Source organism: Anomaloglossus baeobatrachus, chromosome 1 (genome assembly GCF_048569485.1).
Source record: "Anomaloglossus baeobatrachus isolate aAnoBae1 chromosome 1, aAnoBae1.hap1, whole genome shotgun sequence".
Classification (NCBI taxonomy): domain Eukaryota; kingdom Metazoa; phylum Chordata; class Amphibia; order Anura; family Aromobatidae; genus Anomaloglossus; species Anomaloglossus baeobatrachus.
Window position 1 is genome coordinate 812,618,359 of NC_134353.1, and position 21,440 is coordinate 812,639,798.

A 21,440-nucleotide genomic window follows, 5' to 3' on the forward strand; every position below is an offset into this window, starting at 1 on the left:
GGCGAGGAGCGCCGCTCGAGTCCCTGGGATCCGGCCCACCGCTCGAGCCACCATCGAGCAGCAATTGAAGCAGCAGCGCCGGACCCGAGTGTGGTGAGCGCAGCGTCCCCTCCTCCGCCCGCGACATGTGCACCCCCCAAAAATTTGATAAACCTCGGCCACCCAACCCCATGAACTGTTCTGTTTATGGCTGACTGCATGTGGTCACAGACCCAAACTGCGCAATCTGTGACTTCCATTGGGGTTCAGGTCACGTCAGGATCCCAATCCGAATTTTTCCAAATGTCCGGCTGCACCCACTGAACTAAATAGCTCATCTCTTAATATAACTCAAGTAATGATGGCAAATGCCCTTTAGGGATGGTCATTTGTAGACCAAGAATAGAGTGGCATATACATATTTGGATTATACTTAAGTGAAGTTGATTACATTGATAAAACTAATTGTACGTTGTACAGCCACTCAACATATTTCCTTTTTTGGCCTTATGGTTAATTAGGACTGGAAAAGTCGGTGAATTGGGGGCCCCGTGTAATAGTAACTGTTCATGTGCTCGCTCATTTTACGACCCAGTTTGTGGAGCTGATGGAGTGCAGTATTTTTCAGCGTGCTATGCAGGATGTAAATCTCAAGCGGTTGATGATGCTACTAAGGTAGGTTTGCGCAAACTGATTTTTTTTTCTCTAATGCACTCCCATTAAGATATGAGCATGATCCTACGTATTTGTCTTGCTATAACTGTTCATAGAAAAGACTTAAAATAATATAAAATAAGTATTAATATAGTATAAAATATAGTATTAAAATAGTCTGAAGATTTTGCACACTGTTAGGAATACTGCTATACAAAGTTGAAACATCCCTTAAGGAACCACAGTGCCTCATTACACAGCTAAGCTTAGGCTCTGAATTATTACGACTGGTCTTTTGTATTATAGTTTTAAAGTGGGTGTGCAATAATAAGAGGTGCACACTACTTCATGAATCTGATGCATCTTACCAGTGGCATTTGCCTTCTTCTGCGTCACCAGAAACGTTATGTAGTCAGATCCTGGAATAGCATTCCTTGAATAAGGAAGACCACCGCTTTTGCTGTATTTGTCAAACAATCAAAAAGACTGCTAGAACACTATTGTAAATGTGAACAGGGTGCTAGCTAAAATATACACAATCTATATGAAGTGAAAGCTGCACACCAAATTCAGAGAAATATGAACAAGCATAACTGCTTCATAATACATAAGGAATGAAAAATACAATTGGCCATATGAAAAATTGAAATGTAACATTGCATAACTGCTCAGGATTACTTGAAGAAAAAAAAAAAGAGAGATTTAGCTAATGTATAGCTCAATTGATTACTGACCCATACCACTTAACGGTAATCTCTTAATTAAGGGGTCCCTAACCAAATGTTACCTCTATGTGCGGTTAAAACCTGCTTTTGTGTATGGGTACCTAACCAAATGTTACCTCTATGTGCGGTTAAAACCTACTTGTGTGTATGGGTCCCTAACCAAAGGTTACCTCTATGTGCGATTGAAACCTGCTTGTGTGTATGGGTCCCTAACCAAATGTTACCTCTATGTGCGGTTAAAACCTGCTTGTGTGTATGGGTCCCTAACCAAATGTTACCTCTATGTGCGGTTAAAACCTGCTGTGTATGGGAAGCAAGGGACCTGGCTATATAGGAAATTGAATAAACATGGCTAAAGGGCGGGACTGGGTTCTCAGACAGAAAAAAAACTGCATAACAATAAAAAAGACTGCTGGAACACCATTGTAAATGTGAACAGGGTGCTAGCTAAAATATACACAATCTATATGAAGTGAAAGCTGCACACCAAATTCAGACTTACAGAAATCTCCGGCCCTCTGTGTATTTGTCGGTGGGCATTGCTACGCCCTTTCTCGCTCTTCTCCTCATTAGCTTTCCTCACTTTGGCGATCTGGCTGAGAGTGGAGTGAAAGCAATAAAAGTTACTATATTTTTTCCAACATTTTTCATTATTTTTCAGCAACGTTTTACTTCAGAATTCTTTCATAAACACTTTGATGAATCAAAGCCATAGTGTCTTAGTACCAGTCATGGCATTCCCATTACAATGTCAGTTATACTACTACTCCCATTCTAGAGCTAGCCATTGTGCCCTTGTAAGGGTCACATTGGCCGAGGTGCTTCACTGCAACCCTAAACACCAGTGAAACAGATTCTCCCTTAAAGGGGTTGTCCAGTGAAAATAAGGTTTCACTTATCCACAGAATAGGTAATAACTTGTTGATTGGGGGGTGTCCAACCACAGAGACATACACCCAGTGGCAGAATTTTGAATTTTTACCCCCATTACAAACTGAAGAGGTTAATTAGATGCGGAGACTAAGGCGGGCTTTGCACGCTGCGACATCGGTAACAATGTGTTACCGATGCTGCAGCGATAGTCCCGCCCCGTCGCACGTGCAATATCTAGTGAAAGCTGCCGTAGCGATTATTATCGCTACGGCAATTTCACACGCACATACCTGCCGTGCGACGTCCCTCTGGCCGGCGACCCGCCTCCTTCCTTAGGGGGGCGGGTCATGCGGCGTCACAGCGACGTCACATGGCAGGCGGCCAATTGAAGTGGAGGGGCGGAGATGAGCAGGATGTAAACATCCCGCCCACCTCCGTCCTTCTCATTGCAGCCGGCGGCAGGTAAGGTGAAGTTCCTCGCTCCTGCGGCTTCATACACAGCGATGTGTGCTGCCGCAGGAACGAGGAACAACATCGTACCTGTTGCTGCACCGGCATTATGGAAATGTCGGAGGCTGCAGCGATGATACGATAACGACGCTTTTGCGCTCGTTCATCGTATCAAAAAGGATTTGCACGTTGCGATATCGACTGCGACGCCGGATGTGCGTCACTTTCGATTTGACCCCATCGACATCGCACGTGCAATGTCGCAACGTGCAAAGCCGCCCTTAGAGTGTTACGGGGAACCAGCAGATTAGGACCAGGGGGTATATATCCCAATCGCCAGTCGGGGCCCACCGTGCTCCAGATGGTAATGGAGCTGCTGGCACCCTGTGGGTTAGGCGGAGACTAGAGCTGGATCGCTCTGAGATAACCCAGGGAATCGGTCATGTGTGTGGTGACACATCAGACCAGACTACAACCCAGTTAGCGTTTCGGTGGACTTGGCGCAACCCCAACCACATGTGCAGGGAACACATCAGGCCGGATGACGGTGAGTGACCAGGTAGCGTTGACCGAGAAGACCACTGCGACAGTGCCCAGTCGGCCACGTGTGTCAGACATGACAGGCCGAGCAGTCCTTTGATTAGCGTTTCTGGTCACTACTCGAATGGCCACGTGTGTGGAGGACACGTCAGGCCAAGGGATCACACCAGAAGCGTTGACTGGGAAGCCAAGGAGGATAATAGGTTCACACACCCAATCCTGGAACACCCTGTTAACTCCACAGGTGTCCTGAGGTATGCTGTCCATGCGCGTAGGAGGCACAACCGAACAGGTGCTGCAACAGGTGCGTTGTCCGTGTGCATAGAGGGCACTCTCGGACAGGTGACGCAGCAGGTATGCTGTTCGTGTGCGTAGGAGGCACAACTGGACAGGTGACGCAGCAGCCGCAGCCGAGTTAACACCACTGGACTGCTATAGCACAACAGGAATGGTAGCAAAGAAGCACGGCGCCTGACCCTCATGTGCTGAGCCACGAATCTTGGCATGACAGGCACCGTTCGCCTAGCCCTACCTACCGCTTCCAACAAGGCTTATGCCACCATGAATTCTAAGTGAATATGAGTAAAGACTGCGCACCTTCATGTTGTATCCAGCCCCTTTTATAACCTAGAACCGCCCCAAACCCAGGTTGGAACCACCAAGGTCCAATAGCAGAGTGCCATATCATCAGCGACTTCACCAGCGGCCTATCCGGAACCGCCACATCACTGATGACCTCATGGCAGCCACACCCCAAACGCTTCACCAGTCATCGCCTGATGACCAATGGTGAGGTGCCAGATCATAGGGGCGGGCCTCTGCGAGCCAGCCCGGAGTGGCCACGTCATCAGGATACCTGACACCCTCTGCCCTATCAGGGCCTGCCACCTCACGGACATGCTCAGTGAGGTCCTTACCGGATCTAGCCTCTGATGCACTAAGTGCCTGAACAACAGACTCAGAAATCAGACTATCTGCCTGAGCATGCTCAGTAGGCACATCCCAGAACTTAGACACAGCACGATGTCCAAGTACCTGTGCAAAGAGGCTGCTAGGATTAATTGTGGGAGCATGCTCAGTAGCCTGAACTGAGGACTTAGTCTCAGAAATGACACAATCAGGCTGAGCATGCTCACTAGGCAAAACACCGGGCTTAGACTCTGGCTGGGGTAAATCGGCGCACGCATGCGCACTAGCCGCCTCTCCACACTTAGACGTGGTGGAAGGAGCAGCCAACTGGACGACCCGAGGCACGGAAAAGAACAGCAGCCAGCGCCTGGGCGCAACAGGAACCGCAGGAGGCTGATTGCGGCTATGGCGGCGCCGGTTCGTAATACTTAGAGGCCCCATAGGGAATGAATACATGAGTGGTTGAGCATATGCACCCCCAATTCCATTCTGACGATCAGTTTGGGTCATCAACCATCATAAGCCTCTAGCAGCCACCGGTGTTAACAGTGGTATTTAACACACACTGGAAGGGGTGCATGTCATTCCACATGTCCATCGACGCCCTGTGATGTGATCGCGGGGCTCCAATGTGTTGCCATAACAGCTGAGGGTCTGTTGAAAACCAACGTGCCTGTAATTACGATTCTTCTGTCAAAGCCAACATTTAGCTAACATTCATAAGAGCTTCAAGTCTCCTAAGGAAACTATTACATACAGTAAAAAGTAAAAAAAAAGGTTTTTAAAAATATGAAAAAAAATACAAACAATCAAATCACTCCCTTTTTGCCCCATTCAAGTAAAACAATAAAAAAATACAAATATTTGTTTTTTTATGGATGCTAGAATTTTTTTCACCACTTAAATAAAAAAACAAACAAACTATACATATATGGGATCTGCATAGTTTGTACTGACCTGGAGAATCAAATTGGCAGGTCAGTTTAACCATATAGTGAACATGGTATGAACCCCCCCAAAAAACGATTGTGGATTTGCACTTTCTTTTGCAATTTCAACGCACTCCTACTTTCCAGTGCATCATATGATAAAATATATAATGTCATTGAAAAGTTCAATCTGTCACAGAAAAAGCAAAGTCTTATACAAGTATGGGAATGAGAGAATAAAAAACTTATAGGTCTTAGAGAAAGGGCAGGGAAAAACGAAAGCACAAAAATGGAAAATCGTTCAGTTGTGAAGGGGTTGAGGGCATTTTTTTCATTTGCTTTGATTTTTTACATACACATATGAATTCTGTCTTACAGATTTATACTGATTGTGAATGTATTGGGAGTCCAGTCCGGGAAATAGCAGAAAGGACGCTGAGCTTAAACATTTCAGACGCTGAACCTGGAAAATGTAAAACCTCATGTACTAACCTGATATTATTCATGGTGTTTTTCTTTTTTGTTGTTGTAACAACCTTCATGATTGCCACACCAATAACCATCGCCATTCTAAGGTTAGTAACAGTTTATGAAACTTTTTTAGGTTGTATTGGAAAGTGTGTACATGAAGGTCAGTGCCAGGTTATTGGGCATTTCACCTTTTATTACCTCTTTACCATACAGTTGACCACTCTTCGGAGCCATGGTTTGAGTTGACCATGGACACCATTGATGATTATAGAATATAAAAGGACCTCAAAATTCAAGTCAATTTTGTAGTAGCATTGGATCACACAAAAATTTGAGTAAAAATGTAGAAATAGTGACACAATCTTCAGTAAGAAAAATCTTATCCCAGAGTATTAATCTGATATGAAGATGTACAGTTATTATGCATTGCTTTACACTCCTTGTATACACTACCAATGGTCTTATTAGAAAACTGCATATCCTTTTATTAAAGAAAATCTGCCACCATGTTACTGCTACCACATCTGATAGCAGGATGATATAAGGGCAGAGACCCTTAGCACTTCACTGGGTGCGGTAGTTATTATAAAATCCCCATTTTATCTGCTGCAGAACTACCAGTTCTCTGAGTACTGAACTCTGTATAACCCCACCCACACCACTGATTAGCAGTTTTCTATAGACACTGTGCATAGACAGAAAGCTGCTAATAAATTACGAAAGTGTGGTTAGACTACTAGGCAGCAGGTTTGCTAGTCCTACAGTGACAATCTCATTCTTAAGCGGGCTTTACACGCTGCGACATCGCTAATGCGGAGTCGTTGGGGTCACTGATTTTGTGACGCACATCCGGCCGCATTAGCGATGCCGTTGCGTGTGACACCGATAAGCGATTTTGCATCGTTGCAAAACCATGCAAAATCGCTAATCGGCGACACGGGGGTCCATTCTCAATTATCGTTACTGCAGCAGTAACGAGGTTGTTCCTCGTTCCTGCGGCAGCACACATCGCTGCGTGTGACGCCGCAGGAGTGAGGAAGCTCTCCCTACCTGCCTCCCGGCCGCTATGAGGAAGGAAGGAGGTGGGCGGGATGTTACGTCGCTGTGACGCCGCACGGACCGCCCCCTTAGAAAGGAGGCGGTTCGCCCGTCACAGCGACGTCGCCGGACAGGTAAGTATGTGTGACGGCTCTGGGCGATGTTGTACGGCACGGGCAGCGATATGCCCGTGTCGCGCAACAGATGGGGGCGGGTACCCACACTAGCGATATCGGGACCGATATCGCAGTGTGTAAAGTAGCCTTTAGAAAACAGTGATTTTATCAACACTGCAGGAAGCAGCTCAGTATGTGACACAATGCTGGAATAAGAGTCTCAGTCTCTGCATCATGCTGCTCTCAGATTAGGAGGCAAAAATGTTGTTCTAGATCTCTCCTTTTAAACATGTACAATAATGACACACATTTCCCTCAGTTATTTACATTGAGTAATACTTTGTAGCCTCGGTTATTGTTCCTATTGGTGATGGTCATGTTCAAGGTCACTCATGTTATGAAGGTTCACGTCTTCATAGTGAAAGCTATCACATGTCATTTAACAACCGTTATGTTTGTGGCTAATCCAAGGAAATAATGCAAGAAAATGGTATAAACATTGTCAGCAATTTTGGAATTGTCAGCTATGTAAAACAGAACTTGGCTGGGATAAATTTCATTTATATAAATAATCTTTCTAATTTTAATGGTGATTTATGTGGTTCAGAACCAGTGTCGGACTGGCGTGCCAAGTGCCCCTCAATTACACTAACTCTGTGGGCCCAATGCAAATAATACATTACCCTCATTCACATTTACCCATGTTTTTATATAATAATAATCTGGCTAGTTTGTTAAATTAGACATTGCCTCTGTGTGGACATAGTCAATTCAGTGTAATCTGCCAACTACTGCTCCTTTATGAAGATGAGGGAACCCCTCCTACAAAGTGGCCACCCGGTATTCCCCTGCTCGCCTGTGGGCCAGCACAAGCCTGATCACAACTCATTTCTCTCTAGACGTTTCCTAACTGTATGGAAGAAAACTACTTCACAAGTTCTGGTCATCTCACAGCTACACTGATATGAAAAAGTATTTTAATCCCTTCCATGATTGAGATAAATGTATAATTCCTGATTTTTTCACCTAGTCTAACAACATGGAGTACTTCATTGCTGCACAGTTAATCTTGAGATACTTTGGTTTGCTTGACTTGACTTTGAATAAACATCATTGCCAGTAACATTTCCCCATGACATTGCCATGCACAGCTCCTGTTACAGAACCAGCCGCCATAGTGTCCCCAGTAAAATGACTGTCATGGTGTCTCTATTGCTCAACCATCCACCATGTGACCATTACACTGCCAGCCAAAATGACTCCATTACAGGGCTAGCTAATGTGTCCTTATTACAAAGTAAGCCATAGTTTCCTCATTACAGAGTCAACCACAGTATCTCATTATATAGCTAGCTATAGGGTTCCCATTACAGTGCCAGGTACAATGTCACTATTATAGAACCATCCATCATGTCCCCAATAAGCTGCCAACCACAGTGTTACTACAGAGCTAGCTATAGTTTTGCCATTTCAATGTAACCCACAGAATCCCAATTAGGAAGTCAACCACAGTGCCTCATTATGGAAATGGCCTAAGTATTCCAATTATATTGTCAGCCACAGAGTCCCTGTTACACAGCTAGCTACTCTGTGTGCACAATTATTGAGTATTTTGACCATATCATCATTTTTATGCAAATTTTGCCCAAGATCAGTGTTTACAGTATTTTGTATGCACAGTGTTTTGGCTACTTCCAAAACACTGTATTGTACAGTACAAGCACAGAGGATGGGATTTATAGAAATCCCATGCCCACTTTTCTTCTTTTAGATGCTTCATAAACAGACCTGTGGCCCTGCTTTCTGAGCCGTAGCATGGCAATTTATTCTTGGGGAAACTCAAATGTTCTCAGTGGGAAATCACAGAGAAAATACGCTGCTCCCACAACCCTGATTGTGGGCACGGACGGCGCGTTCTCCCACATAGGTCAGTACCGTCTCCACAGGAGAAAGTACGCTGCATCCAGAACGCTCCCTCATCCGGATCGTGACCCTAAGCTGTATAAACCTGAATACTTTTTGGATAAAGCAGATCAGGGGAAGGGTATGTGTGCAATGAGAGAGAGGGCGGAATAAGGATGTCAGCACCTTTTATCAAGTTGTGCAGGATTATTAGGCAGCTTGTTTTTCTCAAGCAAAATGAGCCAAGGGTTACAAGTCTTACAGAAGAATCCAGCGCTCTTGAAGTTGATAAGATAATGAGGAGTGACAACGAAACCATCAAAAGTTTTGTTACAAATAATCAGAAATTGTAACATCAAGAAATATCTGAAGACAGATTTTTCAAAGGTTTTTGGGACTGATGTAAAGAGAGTGACTCTTGACGGATCAGATGGATGAGCCCGTGGCTGGATACGGAACAGGCAGAGACCTCCACTTTGACTCATACACCAGCAAGGTGGAGGTTTTCAGGTTTTAAATTGACTAATTATCAATTCTCAAACTCTCTGATAGTTTTTAAAAGACACTTTTTTTCAATCAGTGGTCCAGGAATGAGAACCATGATTTTTAAATAGGGCAATGCTTCATCACATATATCGAAGAGCTCCACTGCTTGGCCAGCTAGTACGGGATAATGTCATGGCCCGATTCCTCACTGATGTAAACCCTACTGAGAACTTGTGGGCTCTTCTTAAATGGTAGATTTTCAGTGAAGGAAAACAGTCAGTGAGTTAGTGCTGCCCAAAATATTGACCGTCAACAGACTAGGAAACTGACAGACTCCATGGATGGAAGACTTATGACTGTTATTAAAAAGAAGGGCAGCTATATGGGCTATTGATTTTTTTTTAATGTGTCAGAAATGTATTTTTCTACAGGGTTAGCAGTTTGGTAATTTTTTTCACTTTAATAGATGAAAACAAACTATTGGGATGGTAAAATGTGTTTTTAATTTAGTTGCATAATAATTCTGCACACTAATAGATGTCAAACAATTCTGCACATATAGATATTCTCATAAGAAAGAAAAAAAAATAATTTTACTTTTATAAATATTTAGTTTTCAGGTTTAGTAACCTTTTGGATTAACTGATAGCTCTGTAGTTCTTTAAAATTGAAATTTAATTATCAAAAAAAGGAAATACCCATTAATTGTGCACACAGTGTATAATGTCCGTATTACAATGTAATGTATAGTGTTCAAGTCAACCACAGTGCCTCATTATAGAGATAGCCATAGTATGACCATTACACCATGACAGAGGCAGCCATAGTGTCCCATACAGATACCTAGCTAGCATGTCATCCACTGTGGCTCATTATAGAGATAGCATTAGTATGACCATTACACCATGACAGCGGCAGCCATAGTGTCCCATATACATAGGTAGTTGTAGTAGCTCCATTAGCATGTCAGTCACAGTGCCTCATTATTGAGGGCCATGGTACGATCATTACACCATGACAGCGGCAGCCATAGTGTCCCATATACACACCAAGCTGTAGTGTTTCCATTAGCATGTCACCGACAGTGCCCCTATAACAGCCTGGAAAAATATCCTAATTACAATGCCAATCACAGTGTTCCTTATCACATGGAGTAATAGATTGAATAGGTGACTTATTAGAATTTTAGTTTTGACAGATGGGACTCCATTGTTCTTTATAGAGGTAAAAAATGTAGAAAACATGTTGGAATTGTTATTTTTGTGCACATTTATAAACATTTTATTAAACATGTTAATTTGTGCAAAATTTTGTGACAATATAAATTGTCTTCTTTTAGGTGTGTACCTGACAAGCAAAGGTCATTTGCCCTTGGGGTTCAGTGGTCATTTATTCGGCTAATAGGTAAATATAATAGATGTTAACATAATTTGGGAAATACTGCCATTACTGCCTATGTTATCTATGTAAAATACAGAACAATTGTAAGGCAATTATATTTTTACCCAGGTAGGTAATATCTGATATGACTCGCTCACCCCAGGGCTTTGGGACACCCGGTGTCAGGCCGGACTAGTCCGGGGGTAGTCAGTGGTGGCGGGGCCCGACTCCGTGACCCTGGTGGGGTCAACTAATATGGCAGTTGTTAGGGTGGTAACTTTAATTAAAATTTGTGGAAATATTCATGTCGCCACCTGTGGATTGCGACTAAGAAGCCGCCGCTGCTGGATGAGACCTTTGGGGCTGATGGATTAGCAGCTGGGATGGTTCTGCTCCCCACAGGTGGAGCGGTACCCCGGGGCAGCCGTTGGTGCTTATTAAAGTCTATGGTGTTTTGTGGATGGTGCAGTGCAGGGCGAAATAAGGGGGCAACACAAGGGGGTGCAGTTTCAAGGTCTTTTACTCACTGTCAGTTGCTCCAGACCACCGGTGGCCCACTGGTGTGCTGGGATCTCCTGTCAGGGACCTCCGCCGATCCCGGGTAGTTCTTAAAGTAAATGCCGGTGCACCCTTGTTTGTATCTCCTTCCTAGACTGGCTTCAAAGCCTTGACCTTTGTAGATAAACTTGTCTCGGCCTCCACCATAGGGTCTGGACAAGAAGACTTGCCTGGGTGGAATCTTGCCCTCTTCCCAGGGGTTCTACGGTGGGTTGTGGCCCTGGGCGCTTGCAACCACTCTGGGCCTTTGGTGTTTACTGTTGGAAATGTCTTTCTTTCCTTGGTTGCTAGGGACTGTCCCTGGACGCAGCCTGATCCCTCCACCCGATGTTCTAGTGGAACAGGCCACGAGCTTGAAAGCCTTTCCTTGGCCCTGGAATCCTTTCTTTTCAGTCTGTGGTGTCACCTGGGCCTAGCTGCGCCCCAGGGTCTCCATCAGGAAGTTTCACTCTCTGTCACTTTTCTGAGGTATCAACCTCTCTCTCCTTCCAACTTCTCACTCTCCAACTTCTAACCGACTCACTGAACTTGACCTTCCTGCATTTGCTCTTACTTGCTGTTGGCTCCTCTTACTTTCCCTGTTGCTAGGCCCCACCCTATGGGAGAAGAGATGGGTCTTACGGCCCCCCCAGCATGCAGCATGGGGGGTAGCTGCCACTATCCCCGGTCCCAAAATATGCCTAACAATAGGTATAGTGTGAATTTGCCTGTGAACCGGCGTTTACCCTTGTCCTTAGCCAGGATGGGACATCACACCTCTGGCTGGGGTGCAATGTCTCTCTGCCGACGGAAGCCACAGATACATCACTGAAGTCTTCAGGCACAAACTATCTGTTTCAATAGTTTCTGCTCATTAAAAAGGTCGTTATTTAAAAGGAACGTAGCATCAAATATTACCTATTGTGTTAAACAGGTTTTCATATTACACTTATTTTAAAAAAGTTTTTTTTTATTTTTCATATCACAATATAGATTTAAAAAGTCTGAAATCTTTATCTTCACATTGGCCTGTAAGCCCCTTGCTAGACTCATACTTCCTCTCATTCATGGCTCTTCTTTTAATTAACAAGCTTGGCGTGACATCATCATTGTCATGTGATGCACATGTGATGTCACACCAGGCCAGCCAATCAAAACAAGAGCTGAAAATGGCAGGGGATAGGAGGTGGCTCATCCAGCAGCCAGAGATTAGTCACCCCGCAACTGAACTGAGTCCTACGAATTAATTTACACCAATTTTATATTCAGTATATAACACAATAGGTGATGGTCACAGATCACCTCCTCCCCCTTCCTTGACAAGTAAGCTCTACTAAGATAGTCATTGAGTCAGAGTCAGTCTATTGCTGCCTATGTAAATTTGGCGGCAGAAAAATTATCTTTACAGAACAGTATGTTGTAGTCTAGTATTAGGCTTAGCCACCAGTGTGAAAACTATAAGGTTTCTGAAAAAAATAATATAAAAAGTCATATGGTAAATAAAAAAAATTAAAAAAATCTTTAAAAATGTTTTAAAAATCCATTTAGCATAAAAGCCTAATTTAAACAATTTTCTAATGGCACATTCCCTTTAGGTCATGTTTGGTGGTAAAGTATTTGTCTGGCAAAAGTCACCTATTGTCACAGCATCAATTTTGCTAAATAGTTGGGAATCCTATTTTAGATTTTGTATTGGATCCCAAGAGTCTCAAGAAAACCAACTGTAGACTTCCTCCGATAAGATTGCAGTTGTATGTCGAGAGACGTGTACTCTTTATAAGTCAAAGAATAGTAATACAAACTAATGCATTATAGTATTTATTATCCGAAACATGAGTACCAAGGATATAAAACTGAGGGCAAAGTGAAAATACGAACACTTTCATTTGTCTTTAGCAGATTATGCTATTGGCCAATTTTAGATTAATTTGACATGTTTGATGTCAAAATATTTAGCTTAGTGGACAGTATTATTCCTTATGTCGTTCTGTCCTTATGTTCTAGGCTCCATCCCGGGACCAATAGTGTTTGGAGCCGTCATAGACAGCAGTTGTATTTTATGGAACTTGAATGAATGTGGGACGCAGGGAGCTTGCTGGACCTACAACAATTCAAGCATATCTTACAAACTGATCGGCATCAGTAAGTATTAATGTTTTTACAGAAATGGGTTAGAAAACAAGATTAATGTGGGAGATTATGAATTTCTATAACAGAGTATTTCTAGTTGCATTTTGTGGAAAGGAGTCACGTGACCACAGTGTCAGGGTGGACACATATTCAGTGATGGTGGGGGCATACGCTGATCTCCAGTTCCTTTCTGAAGCTGATTGCCCTCCCTGATACTGTGCCGCTCCTCCAGTGTCAGTGCGCACACGCGGCAACAGGGATTTGTGATTAGGGAGCGTTTGCTGTGAGAAAGCCGATGCTGTCATCAAAATCAGGGACAGTGCTAGATCAGAAAGCACTGAGCAATTGGCCACGACAATGGCCCCCAAAACTTTCTTTTTGCATATGGATTAAAAGTGAATTTATTTGCAACTAGCACACTAAACTGTTTATTGATAAGTCCCCTATATAAATTTTTAAGTATCTGAATAAGTATTTTGGGTTGTCAGGCTCCTACTAAAGCATTAAAGGGAACCTACCATCAGGATTTTCATATGTAAAGTAAAGCCAGTGCTATCCTGGCTCTAGAATGCTGAATGCAAGCATAGCTTTTGTTCAAAGATTGAATGTTTTATTTCAGAAATATGTGTAAGTAAAGTTCTAGCAATGCACTGCTATTTGATTGACAGGTCTAACAGAGGTGGGAATATGTGCGTCGGGTCTTTCTATCTATTTCCACCCCTGTCTGGCTGCCTGGCCTTCCTCCCACTGTCGTGGTCAGAAATATTAATTCTGATGCATGTGCATTAGCATTTGTTATTATTGCAGAAAACTCTTCACTAAGATGGCATTGGCACCTGCACATAGTGCTATCTACAGCGCCATCTTTGTGAACACTCTTCCTGCCTCCTACATGCTGAGTTCTTTTTTGTACAGTCTCCTCTTAAGCGTACAGCTCGTGTTCTTCTGGATGCAGTCTGCGGTGAGTGAGCTGATTTTGGGGGCAGTGTCCACTTCTTTTGTGACCGTGCGTGCTACTATGGTCACAACAAGAGCAGAGGATGCGAGACCACATGCACTGGCCTCGCATAGCGTATACAACAATCCGATGCAGGAAGTAAGATTGTTCATAAAGACGGCATTGGAGATAGCGCTATGCGCAGGTGCCAACTCCGATGCCATCTTAGTGAAGAGTTTTCTGCAATACTTATAAATACTACTGCACACGTACCAAAATTAATGTCTATGATCGCGACAGGGGGAGGAAGGCCAGGCAGCAGAACCTGTGCCCATTGTCACCGCCTCAGTTGCTGGGTTTAGACCGGAAGTGCGGTGAATTCTGATCATGCGCACTGACCTTACACCCGGCATCTGAGGCAGTGACAACAGACACAGGTACATCAGCTTTTCTCTGCCCCGCTCCAGTTGACTGACAGGCTTCTTCCTATGTGTGTGCATAGAGAAAGACTTGCCAATGAAAGAGTTAGGGGCAGAAATGAGTCTTGGACTAGTCACCCGAGATACATTTTTAAAGTAAATTTTCTTTTTGTCTTGTGGCATTCATTGCTGTGTTTTGCACCAAATTATTCAATATGGTGTAGTCAGTTGAACTTTGCTCAAGTCTGTGGTTTAGGTAGCATGAATCTGATAAGTTTCCTTAAGGGTGGCTTTACATGCTGCGATATCCGTCCCGATATCGCTAGCATGAGACCCGCCCCCATCGTTTGTGCGTGACGGGCATATCGCTGCCCGTCGCGCACAAAATCGTGCACCTCCGTCACACATACTTACCTGTCCTTCGACGTCGCTGTGACCGGCGAACCGCCTCCTTTCTAAGGGGGCGGTCCGTTCGCCGTCACAGTGACGTCACTAAGTGGCCGCCCAATGTAAGCAGAGGGGCGGAGATGAGCGGGACGTAACATCCCGCCCACCTCCTTCCTTCCTCATTGCTGGTGTGTGTCAGGTAAGGAGATGATCCTCGTTCCTGCGGCGTCACACGTAGCGATGTGTGCTGCCGCAGGGACGAGGATCAACTTCGCCCCAGCGACAGCAGCGATAACTGGCAGCGGACCCCCATGTCAACGAGGAGCGATTTTGGACGTTTTTTCAACGATCCAAAATCGCTCCTAGGAGTCACACGCTACGACATCGCTACAGCGGCCGGATGTGCGTCACAAAATCCGTGACCCCAACGAGATCGCTGTAGCGAAATCGTAGCGTGTAAAGCCTGCTTTAAGGTCGGTACATATTAGTATGACGGCCTAGTGCTGTGACATTACTGTGTGGCTAGTTACGATCGGCTTTTCGGTAGTTTCTTCTTTTCATGGTTTATTTACTTGAAAGCAGAATGTAGAAAACGCTGAAGAATCTATCATATTCTAAAAGTAAATACCGGTACCGTTCATTATCATATACAGGATGTACTAGTCATTTTTCTTATGTGTGACCTTCATAAAGTTAATACAGAAGAACTGATATATTTTGCTTCTTTTCTGTTAGGTGCAGTGAGCAAAGCCATCACAATCATTTTCCTTATTGTAGCGTATTTTATATATAAACCTCCACCAAGCAAACCTGACCCTACGCAGGATAATGGAAAGATCATCTCTTCAGAGGCACTTTAAGAAGACCGTAATGGACATACTGATGTACCTCAATGATTTTGTGTAATATTATACCATCTCTATAGTTCTCACATTGTTCTTCCTCAAAATAATCAAAACGAGGCCAAATAAATAAATGGAATCCAGAACCGTGGAAACTAATACGTTCCCATGGGAAATTGCTATAAGGTGAAGAATTGAGGTCTGAACAAAGCTGAATTTATTGTGTTTTTTTAATATCTTCTTTAGAAGATTTATTGGAAGGTTATATTAACCTTTTCAGCTTGATGGGTGACAGTATGATGGGAAGTTTGCTGAACTTAAACTGAATGTTGACCTCTGGACACTATTTTCATATGGAATTAATCTACATAAAAAGTTGAACTTGTGAATATATTTTAATACTTGCCTTGAATTGATCCTAATTACAGCCTGTATTTGGTTTCAGAGCTGAAATGTCCCAGTATAGAGAATGCTTTGATGTTTGCATTTTGGGAAGAATAGCATTAACAACAGTTTTTGTACTGTACCTATAGGGGTTGGCGGAGCTTGGTGCAGTACAAAAATACCAAACTAAGTGATACTCACCTACCGACACCCACCTGGATCTAGTGCAGGCCATGTCATAGTCTGTGTTGGCAAAGAAAGATGTCATTATTCCACCAGCAGTCTGTGACTGGCTGCAGTGGTCAGGTGAGCAGTGTGTCATCAGTCAAACTTCCAATGACACGCTTTTCAGGTCACTTGATGTTGCAGCCAATAACAGGCCCCACCTGTTTTTCTACTGGTGGAATTGGGATGTAAACTCTGTGTCAGTGGAGTCCACAAAGCACGTTGTGTTGGATGCACATGGGTGTTGATAGATATCACTAAATGTATTTTTTGCACCTCCAAGCCCCTGAGGAACTTTTCTTTTCAGTCGGATAACCCCTTTAATTATATAATATAGGGTTAATACATAGATAATTGGGTTAAAATTCCACCTGGCTGGGAGAAAATGAACTTTTATCTTCTTTGTGGCTGCTTGCTTTGAGTTATAGAGGTGGGCAGGATGCTCCTACTATAATGTCAGAATTGTTGCAATTAGTCCCCAGCATTTTGACAGCTTGCACTGCGCATACACACACTACTCACGTATTCTGCAGAGCAAGCAGTCAATCAAAGTGCCGGTGAGTGCTTACTTTCATGCTCACAGTGTTGTGAGTGGTGACTGTAGCCCCTCTCTGCACCACTCTTATGACTTGAAGCGAGGGGATACAGGGAGGATGTAAGTTCATTTTGTCCCGGTAGCCGCTACTCCAGTAAGGCAGCCAGGCAGAATTTGAATGATATTTACCTGCAGATTAACCCTATATCTGCAGATAAATAGCGTTTTTTTTTGGATATGACATGATCCCTTTAAATCTCAAGAATGTATCTGATGAGAAGCATTTCACTACTTTGTGTTGCAATTACAAATAGTGAAGAGCGAATTAACTATTTGTGTTTGGATTATTCGTAACAAATCCCTAAGTACTATTCTTGTATTCATCACAAATAACAAACCTAATGCAAGTAAATTGGGAACCCAAGAATTTTTCTGGGAAATCTTCAAGACAAATGCTCGGGTTCCTTATTGACTTCTATTAGGTTAGTTATTCATGACGAATATCAGAATAGTACTTTGGGATTTGTTACGAATAATCCAAACACGAATAGTTACTAATCGCTTATAACTAATTACAAAGTTTCTTAATAGTCGTTATATCTGTAAACTATAATATGTTGTTCGAAGGCTGCCAGAAATGTTAAACATGCAGCTTTTCTAGAGGACAAATGTCTTAAAAAGAATCTGTCAGACCTTAAGAATTTAATTGAGTTGTTCTCGTAAAAAAAAATTGTTTTCCTATATGCTCAGTTATGTGTCACCGCCCCAACCCCCCTAAGCCTGAATTAGCCTCCCAGGTTTCAGTGCTCTTTCCAATAAATTGTTATTGTGGCTTAAAATATATATACAAGTGCATCTCAATAAATTATAATATCATCAAGTTAATTTATTTCATTAATTCATTACAAAAAGGGAAAAAACATAACTATATAGAGTCATTACAGAGTGATCTATTTCAAGTGTTTATTTATGTTAATGTTGATGATTATGGCTTACATCCAATGAAATCCCAAAAGCCATTATCTTAGAAAATTAGAATAATTACCACAAAACATCTGCAAAGGCTTCTTAAGCATTTAAAATGGCTCCTTAGTATGGTTCAGTAGGCTACACAATCATGGGGAAGACTGCTGACTTGACAGATGTCCTGAAGACAGTTATTGACACACGCCACGTGGAGGGTAAGTCACAAAAGGTCATTGCTAAAGAAGCTGGCTATTCACAGAGTGCTGAACCCAGGCATATTAATGGAAAGTTGAGTGAAAAGTAAAAGTCTGGTAGATAAAGGTGCACAAGTAACCGGGATAACCGCAGCCTTGATAGGATTGTTATGAAAAGGCTATTAAAAAAATTGGGGGAGATTCACAAGGAGTGGACTGCTGCTGGAGTCAGTGCTTCAAGAGCCATCACACACAGACGTATCCAGGACATGGGCTACAACTGCCGCATTCCTTGTGTCAAGCCACTCATGACCAATAGACAATGCCAGAAGCGCCTTATCTGGGCCAAGGAGAAAAAGAACTGGACTGGTGCTCAGTGGTCCAAGATGTTGTTTTCAGATGAAAGTAAATTTTGCATTTCATTTGGAAATCAAGGTCCCAGAGTCTGGAGGTAGAGTAAAGAAGCCACAATCCAAGCTGCTTGAGGTATAGTGTGAAGTTTCCACAATCAGTGATGGTTTGGAGAGCCATGTCATCTGCTGGTGTAGGCCACTGTGTTTTATCAAGACTAAAGTTAGCGCAGCCGTCTACCAGGAAATTTTAGAGCACTTCATGCTTCCCTCTGCCAACAAGCTTTTTGGAGATGGAAATTTCATTTTACATTAATACTTGGCACCTGTCCACACTGCCAAAAGTACCAATACCTGGTTTAATAACCACAGTATTACTGTGCTGGAATGGCCAGCAAACTCACCTGACCTAAACCCCATAGAGAATCTATGGGATATTGTCAAGAGGAAGATGTGAGACACCAGACCCAACAATGCAGATGAGCTGAAGGTGCTATCAAAGCAACCTGGGCTTCCATAACACCTCAGCAGTGCCACAGGCTGATCGCCTCCATGCCACGCCGCATTGATGCAGTAATTCATGCAAAGGGAGCCCCAACCAAGTATTGAGGCATTTACTGTGCAGACTTTTCAGTAGGCGCCAACATTTATGAGTTTAAAATAATTTTTTCAGTTGGTCTTATATAGTATTCTAATTTTCTGAGATAATAACTTCTGGGCTTTCATTGGCTGTAAGCCATAATCATCAACATTAACAGAAATAAACACTTGATATAGATCCCTCTGTGTGTAATGACTCTATATAATATATGGGTTTCCCTTTTTGTATTGAATTACTGAAATAAATTAACTTTTTGATGATCTAATTTATTGAGATGCACCTGTATATATAATACATATACAATAGTCGTAATGCAACTGTTCCTATAAGTTTTCCACATCAGGATTATAGAAAAAACTACACATCAATTCATATTTTTACTTTTGTATCTTTTTTTATTTAATTAATTTATATACATATCCTTCACATTCAAAATCAGCACTGTAGAAAATTGTCCAAACCGTTGTGCAAATTCTCGCTTTGTAGTATGTCCAGACCACATCTGGTATTCAGCATAGATTATCAATGTGCAGCTAAATGCTGGGGAGGTCGCTATTACGTCACAAAACCGGTGACGTTACAGCGATGTCGTTTGCGATGTTGCAGTGTGTAAAGCCACCTTAATACAATAATATTCGGCTGGTCCTGGGAAAGAGCAGCAACAGATATAAACTAATTTGAAATAAAAAAAAGTCTAGAAATAGTTAAAAATAGTTAAGAGAAAAGTAAAAAATATCTTTTTCATAATACCGAGAGAAATGGATGTTATTTTCTCAGTACATGAGAGCATGCAGCATAAATATTCCATCAATTTTTGATTGCTGTTTATGTGTCTCCTGGGACTAGTAGCCGTGCTGATGCCAATGCCACATCCTCTTAATCAAGCTCGGACTGACCCACAGGGGAACAGGTGATTTCCGGGTGGGCTCCTCTGCAGGAGTAAGCCACCTACCCCCTAACATGAGAAGTAGTTGCACCAAGGCATTTGATTCACTGTAAACAGGTAAAAGCAGCATCTCATCATTCATTCATTCATTCATTCATTCATTCAACAAACTACCTAGCTTATTTGTATATTGAAACATACATTTATGAATAAGGGTAATGTAATATTTGCATGTAGTTGAACAGTAGGACCCCAGAGTTAAGGTTACTGTTGGGCCCGTGCCACCCCATTACAACAATGTCACTTTTGTCGCTTGCACAGGAGCGCTCCCACCCATCTGCTGTAAACAAACCTGCGACTCCATCCTCCTCAGAATTGATAGCGCTCTTCAACGAGTTTAGCTACCTACCATAAAGTGATAGCATATCCTAATCACATGAGTCATTTACTCTAAATTGGGCCATAACAAGTAAATGCAGTCCAATGATGTACTCAAAAATGAATAGAAATGACTAGTGATAAGCGAACACTACCATGCCGGTATTCGTTAAGAGCAGTTGGATGCTTGGATGGGCGCGAGTTCAGTTCCCGAGCATAATGGAAGTCAATGGGGGACTTGAGCATTTTTCTGGAAGATTTCCACATTGACTTGTGTTCACCATTGACTTTCAGTATACTTTGTTGCTTGGTTCGCCTCCATCTGAGCATCCAACTGCTCTTATTGAGTACCGAGCACCCGAGCCTGTGACTGCTCGCTCATCACTATAAATGACTCTATAAATCAGCCATCGGAACTTGCTCTATTGTCAGATTGATCTTTCTTGTAAGGTCCAGTTACACTCCGTGTCATATTCACTAACTATGTATGTGCTATTGTTCTGCACCAACTCCTTAGTATTTTTAAACATACAGTATGGTGACCATGACCTACATTCCTAGACGATAGGTTTGTCTATATTTCACTAAGTTAAGTATATGTCTTGATAGGTAAAATTATTTATATTTCTTTTGTATATTTCCCTTTATCAACATTTAAATATATAGAGTTTAGCTTGAATGAGACATAGTAGACTGCAAATGACTGGAACCCATCAATGTTTTTTAAATTGTAATAAAGTTTAAATAAAGTTTATTTGAGAATAATGCTTCCTGAATTTATGTTATGTCTCTAGAAGATAAAATATATCTACTCCTTTTGATGAACAGTAGTGATGAGCGAGTACTAAAAAGCTCGGGTGCTCGAAGCTCGGGCCGAGCCTCCCAAGATACTCGTGTACTCGGCCCGAGCACCGAGCCCAATGTTATCCTATGGGAGACCCGAGTATTTTTGTGAAATGACCCCCCGGCAGCATGGAGAAACCCTAAAAATGTCACAAAAGTCTCAGAAGAGTGCTCAAATGACATGGCATCAGCATGGGGAAGACCCCTTGAAGCATTTATCACTCAAAAGTCACAGATGTGAACAATTTTGTCCGAGTTTTACGCCATTTTTACGGACTCACCAGAAAACCTTCCAAAATGACACCAAAATGAATTTTCATGGCGGAAATGTTAAGGGCACATACCCAATAGTGAGATAGAGCTGGTGTATGTTA

General features: G+C 42.7%; 1 protein-coding gene across 1 annotated transcript in view; it reads left to right on the forward strand.

Annotated features, from left to right (window-relative positions):
- The window catches only part of SLCO4C1 (solute carrier organic anion transporter family member 4C1), a 125,139-nt gene extending 107,912 nt beyond the window's left edge, over window positions 1-17,227 (forward strand). Inside the window, exons 9-13 of the mRNA XM_075325059.1 lie at window positions 501-654; window positions 5,438-5,634; window positions 10,412-10,476; window positions 12,994-13,131; window positions 15,598-17,227. Coding sequence (XP_075181174.1) covers window positions 501-654; window positions 5,438-5,634; window positions 10,412-10,476; window positions 12,994-13,131; window positions 15,598-15,722 — 679 coding nt within the window. The 3' untranslated portion in view covers window positions 15,723-17,227. The remainder of the gene's footprint in view (window positions 1-500; window positions 655-5,437; window positions 5,635-10,411; window positions 10,477-12,993; window positions 13,132-15,597) is intronic.
- The last annotated feature ends 4,213 nt before the right edge of the window (window positions 17,228-21,440 follow it).